This window comes from Ahaetulla prasina, chromosome 4 (assembly GCF_028640845.1).
Source record: "Ahaetulla prasina isolate Xishuangbanna chromosome 4, ASM2864084v1, whole genome shotgun sequence".
Classification (NCBI taxonomy): domain Eukaryota; kingdom Metazoa; phylum Chordata; class Lepidosauria; order Squamata; family Colubridae; genus Ahaetulla; species Ahaetulla prasina.
The window spans coordinates 147,570,267-147,576,266 of record NC_080542.1 but is presented as its reverse complement, the minus strand read 5'-3'; the positions used below and the strand labels follow the sequence as shown (position 1 = coordinate 147,576,266).

General features: G+C 47.7%; 1 protein-coding gene across 2 annotated transcripts in view; it reads right to left on the bottom strand.

Moving 5' to 3' along the window:
* Positions 1–878: 878 nt before the first annotated feature.
* Positions 879–6,000, bottom strand: part of PTH1R (parathyroid hormone 1 receptor) — a 102,298-nt gene continuing 97,176 nt past the window's right edge. For both annotated transcript variants that reach the window (XM_058179950.1, XM_058179951.1), the window contains exon 14: positions 879–4,514. In XM_058179950.1, the coding sequence (XP_058035933.1) occupies positions 4,152–4,514 (363 nt within the window). In that variant the 3' untranslated portion in view covers positions 879–4,151. The remainder of the gene's footprint in view (positions 4,515–6,000) is intronic.

The window sequence follows — 6,000 nt, the reverse complement described above, 5'->3', positions numbered from 1 at the left end:
GCTGAAGCCAACATTTTCTTGCTTGGAAAAATCTGGAATAAAATCCCCGTTGAGGATTCCCACCCTTGGCAATCTGGATTCCTATGACAAATTGCTGCAGATTCTAGCTATTCCTTTCCGTGTTTGGGAGAACCAAGCTATGCAGCTAGTCCTCAATTTATGGCCACTTTCTGCAAGAAAGCAACCAGGCTCAGTACTTAGGACCCCACAGTCCACCTCCTCCTCTTTTCCCTACAACCATACTTCCTTTGTTCACTGATGATGTTCCCTAGTTGGGTCATGAGATGTCTGTAAGAAAACATCCAAACTCAAGAGAGTACCAAGAACTCCGTAGTCCTTCTTCCTCCTCCTCTTCCTCCTCCTCTCTGCAACCCGCCCCCTTCTATCCTTGATGTTGGACCCCCACAATTGTTGTCTCCTTCCTCGTTCTTTCCCAACTTTTCCTTGGTAGAAGGAGAGAGAAGGCTACAGGTAATTGTTCAAAATTGCAACAGCACCCAAAAAAGGAAAAAGGGGTGTATCATGTATGACCATTTTTCACACGACATTCGCAGCATTTCCACGGCCATGTGATCAAAATTTGGAGGACTGACTCGCATTTATGACGGTTGTTATGTCCTAGGGTCATGTGATTTCCCCCCTTGTAACTTCTTTCTCAACGGAGAGAACCAGATTCATTTAACAATCGTGCTACGAACTTAACCACATTGCTTCATTTAACAATTGTGGGGAAAAAGGTCATAAAACAGGGCAAAATTCACTTAATGACCTTCTTGCTTAGCAGCGGATGCTTTGGGTTCCATTGCAGTCATAAGTCGAGGACGACCTGTCCTTGCGTCCCATGGAAACACATAAGCAAAAAACACAGGATGCCCGCATTAGCTAGAGAGTTCAGCTTTTATTTGGTTTTAAACCGGCAAGTTCCTAGTCCTTATGGCTGTGACCATATAGAGTACAGATTTCGGAAAGGCAGGGGGCTGAGTAAGAATTTGAGCGATTTAAGGGATTCATTGCTCGGGATGGATCGGAGGCGGGAGAAAGCACCCACAGCTTCCCACCCTCTTCGCAAAATTCACCGAAGCAGCATAAATTACACGAAACACAGTGGAATAAATTATTAGACAATATAACATCCATTGTGCAAATTCTAAGGGCGGGATCCAGCTTGTTATTTATTTTTTAATTTTATTTTTCTCGCAACTTTCTTAATTTCCAGAGCAATTTTTTTTAAAAATTTCCTCCCAAGGTTCCACTTATTATTGCAAGCGGTGGATTTGGACAAGAGTTTTTCCGGGGTGAGAAGAGAGTTAAAATGATTTCTGTGGTTGGTGCCATCAGATCTTTGGGTTCCTTTTTTCTAGACTTCTTCTTGGAGATGCTGGAAGGTGGGATTAGGTTCGATCCAAGCGAGCGAGTCCTTTATCAAAGCAGCAATGAATGATCTTCCTGCAAGGAATTCTGGGAGTTGTAGTTTTTAACAAGGGGCATTTATTTTAAAAATAGGAGATGTGCAGCCAGACAGTGCTAACACAATTAACTCAGTATTTGCAGAGGAAAAAATTCCTATAAAAATCACTTGTGCCACGGCCTTAATAATAATTAAAAATGGGGAATAGAAAACAAAATTACATTCTCAGTCCCAGCTCAGTTAAGAGTCTCGGAATTGGGATGAATTTCTTCATCTGCAGGGAGTCCTCGACTTACAACCATTCATTTAGTGACCGTTCGAAGTTACAACACCAATGAAAAAAGCGGCTCACGAATGCTCCTCATACTTACAGCGCTGACAGCTTCCCCACGGTCACATGATCAAAATTCAGATACGCTCAGCAATCGGCACATACAGCTAGTCCTCGACTTACAACCACAAAGGAGCCCAAAAGTGAGGCACTTGTTCAGGGAGTATTTTAGCCTGATTTTTATGACTTCCTTGCCACCGTCGTTAAGTGAATCACTGCACTTGTTAAGCGAGTAACCCGGTTGTTAAGTGAATCTCTGGCTTCCCCGTTGACTTTGCTTGTCGGAAGGTCGCAAAAGGGGACCACATGACCCCCGGGGAAACATCGTCATAAATACGAGTCAGTTGCCATCATGGGGATGCTCCAAATGTTGTAACTGTGAAAAACGGTCATAAGTTGCTCTTTTCAATGCTGTTGTAACTTTGAATGGTCACTAAATGAACGGTTGTAAGATGAGGACTACCTGTACTTACAACAGTTACAGCGTTGTGAGAATCCCAAGATTTTCGCTTGCGATTTTCCCAACCGGCTTCGGATAGTCAATGGGGGAAGCCAGGTTTGCTTAACGACTGTGTCATTCGTTTAACGACTGCGTGATTCACTTAACAACTGTGAGTGGCTCGCATAACAACCGCGGCAAACTGGAAAATCGGGTGCACCTCACTTAACAGCCGCCTTGCTATGCAACGGAAATTCTGGCCGCAACTGTGGTCGTAGGTTGAGGATTCCCTGTGCATTGCTAGTAAAAATGTCTTCTTCCTCAATTGTGAGATTTTGGTAAAGATAAAAAAAAAGAAAAAAGAAAAATTCCTTTTAGCTGATTCTCAGTTTGTTTATTGAACAGCAGCTCCTGGTGGGAATAAGACTCGATCTGTTTGCAAGACAAAGTTGCCCACTTAGGATTAGCTTGAAAATTGTCATCTTAATACAACATTCGTGCACAACCTTAAAAGCAAAATTGTCCACTTATTTTTGGCTTCCTTGTAGCTGGATCTTTGGACAGAACAGAACAGAACAGAACAGAACAGAACAGTCTTCTGTTTCTAGGGGAGTGAGTGGGGCGACTGGGGGCTGTGTGACCTGGCCCAGGCTGGAGAAGATATCACATAGTCCTCTTTGGCATTACTTACTCGTGTGGCAAATCCACATATTTTCTGCCTGCCACTACCACCACCTCTGAGCGTCCGAGCCTCTGTCCCTCTGGGACGGGCCCAAGGTCACCTCACCCCCCTCGGAAAGGACCCGGTGTTTTGGCTGCAAATGGCACCGAATGGGAGAGGTAGAAAAACACCACGTTTGGGAGGCGAGGAAAACAGCCCTCGTTGGACATGGGTCAATTACCGTTTCTCTATCCAAATCCTACTTTCCATTGGAGATAGTGCAAACAGTGCTTCGCGGCCCTTCTAATCTGCCCGCCTGATCCTCAGCGGGTTGCCCTTGGTCCCAGGTGGTGTTCCAGAGCTCATCATCCTGATGCAGGCATGAAGGACCCGAACCCAGAGCTACGCTGCCTTCATCCAGCCCTTTCTCTCCTCCCTCCTTCCTCGCTCTATATCCAGCCTTTGTTTTCCCTCTTGTGGTTAATCAATGATCTGTCTCCCCGAACGAAAGAGACAATATTATCTTCTTGTTTGGCTTTTTGAGTGACTCATTGTTTTATGCAGAGCAGACACAGTATTGATCTAATCATAATTTTCTCCTTCCACAAAGGAGTGCTGGACAATTTCTTGGTGCCTTTGTTTGGGGGAGGGTGGGGGGAGGGTATGAGTGACCAGGAATAAGACTGCGGGACGATACGATTTTCTCGTGCGGCGAGACAGAAGCAGAAAGGTCACAGGACGAGCCGGAAAATAATTCCGATTTTCTTTCGATTGCAAGACCCTTTCTTAGGTTTGTTTTCCCTTGGTCACTTAAAACACGAATTTTGGAACAGCCCTGGAGGGGGAAAAGTCTTGTGTGGATACAAAAACATAACATGGATTCAGGTTGCACAGGGTGTTTTGTTTCTGCTAAACCAAATCTTAGAAGCGAACAAACCCCACGAGAAAGGTTTGTTCTGAACCGATCCTGTCTGGGATCGGTTGACGCCAGATCCTTTATATTCTCCTAAGGGAGAAAAACTCTGAATGCCCTAGGACCACTGGCTCTTTTTCCCCTGCGCTCCCCAAAAATAATGGGGTTCACTCTGGCTTTCAAGGGCAGGAGAATGCGGAGTCTCTGCCGGGTCGCCAAAAATTGTTGCTGTCCTTCACTCCGGCAAGATGGCGTTTCTCGCTGCAAAGAATTCAGGTGGAGAGTCAACCGCCCCCTCCCCAAAACCGTGATGGGGATCAATTGACTGGAAGTTGCTTGCCACCCTCAGTGCCTTCGGAGACCCCCTAAGTGGGGCTTTCTAACCATCATCTCGTTTTGTTACATCACAGTTTCTTCTTCTTTTTCCAACAAGGTGGCTGGCCGGTAGCCGTTGTAAAGTCCGGAGCTGTTGAGGTATTCCTCCTCTTTGCTGTAGTGCTCGGGCCCTGAAGATGCCAACGAGTTCTCCGAAATGGACCCGTTCCGGATGTAATTTGGCAAATTCCGGTGTCCGTTGAGGGTCCCCGGGGCCGGTTTGCCGTTGAGAGGGAGCGGTATGCCCCCTTTGGCGGTGACGTTTGTGACACTAGTGTGGGATACCATGGGTCCATAGCTGTAGGTGGTGCTTCCGCTCCGTGCCTTTCTTCGGAAGTCCAGCGCTAATGTCCATCGGCTCCACGACTTCTTGATCTCGGCTTGGACCTGGGGGACGGGGAGAAAGAAAGGGGGGGGGGGAGAGAAAAAAGGCGGTTATTATGGGATGGGACTGGTGGAAAAATTCTGACCCAGAGCCGCTCAATGGAAGAGATCCTGGGACTGCGTAAATTGGAGTTTGCAGAAGGATTAGGAGAAACCTGAAGGGACCTCAAACGGTCACATTAGAAGGCTGGGAGATGGATGGGAGGAGCTTTTGAAGTCATTGGGGCGGTTCGTGAGCACACCCCAAAGCCTTTCCACAGGGCCAGCAGTCCTGGCAGTGTATCTTCTGAGCATACCCCCACACACCTTGCAAGCACAGTCAAAATGGTTTGTGAGACCCCCCCATTAAGCTGTTAGAATCTAAGGAACTGATCCACTTAATCATCTGGTTTCATTGGCAAGTATCAGCATAGGACTATTCTGGAGGAAGGATGCCCTTCCTTCCTCCCTCCCTCCCTCCCTTCCCTCTCTCCCTCCCTCCCTTTCTCCCTTCCCTCTCTCCCTCACTTTCCACTTTCCCTTCCCTTCCTTTCTTTCCTTCCAAACTTTCTCCCCCTTTCTGGTTTCCCTTATTCCTTCCTTCCTTCCTTCCTTCCTTCCTTCCTTCCTTCCTTCCTTCCTTCCTTCCTTCCTTCCTTCCTTCCTTCCTTCCTTCCTCCTTCCTCTCCCTCATTTCTTTCCCCTCCTTCTCCCCTCCCTCATTTCCTTCCTCTCTCCCTCCTCCTCCTTCTCCCTTCCTCTCCCTTCCTTCCTCTCTTTCCTTCCAAACTTTCTCCCCTTTCTGGTTTCCCTTATTCCTTCCTTCTCCTCCTTCCTTCTTCCTTCCTTCCTTCCTTCCTTTCTTCCCTCCTCATTTCCTTCCTCCTCTCCTCCCTCCTCCCTCCTCCCTCCCTCTCCTCCTCCCTCCCTCCCTTTCTCCCTCTTTTTCCATTTTCCTTTCCTTTCCTTTCCTTTCCTTTTTTTTCCTTTCCTTTCCTTTCAAACTCCCCCTCCCACTTCAGGTTTCCCTTCCTCCTTCCTTCCTTCCTTCCTTCCTTCCTTCCTTCCTTCCTTCCTTCCTTCCTCCTTCCTCCCTCCTTCTCCTTCCTCCTCTCCTCCTTCCTCCCTCCTCCTTCCTTCTTTCCTTCCAAACTTTCTCCCCTTTCTGGTTTCCTTATTCCTTCCTTCCTTCCTTCCTTCCTTCCTTCCTTCCTTCCTTCCTTCCTTCCCTCCCTCCCTCCCTCCCTCCCTCCTCGTCTCCCTCATTTCCTTCGTCTCCCTCATTTCTTTACCCCTCCCTTCTCCCCTCCCTCATTTCCTTCCTCCCTCTCCCTCCCTCCCTCCCTTTCTCCCTTCCCTCTCTCCCTTCCTTTCCTCTCTTTCCTTCCAAACTTTCTCCCCCTTTCTGGTTTCCCTTATTCCTTCGTTCCTTCCTTCTTTCCTTCCTTCCTTCCTTCCTTTCTTCCCTCCCTCCCTCATTTCCTTCCTCCCTCTCCCTCCCTCCCTCCCT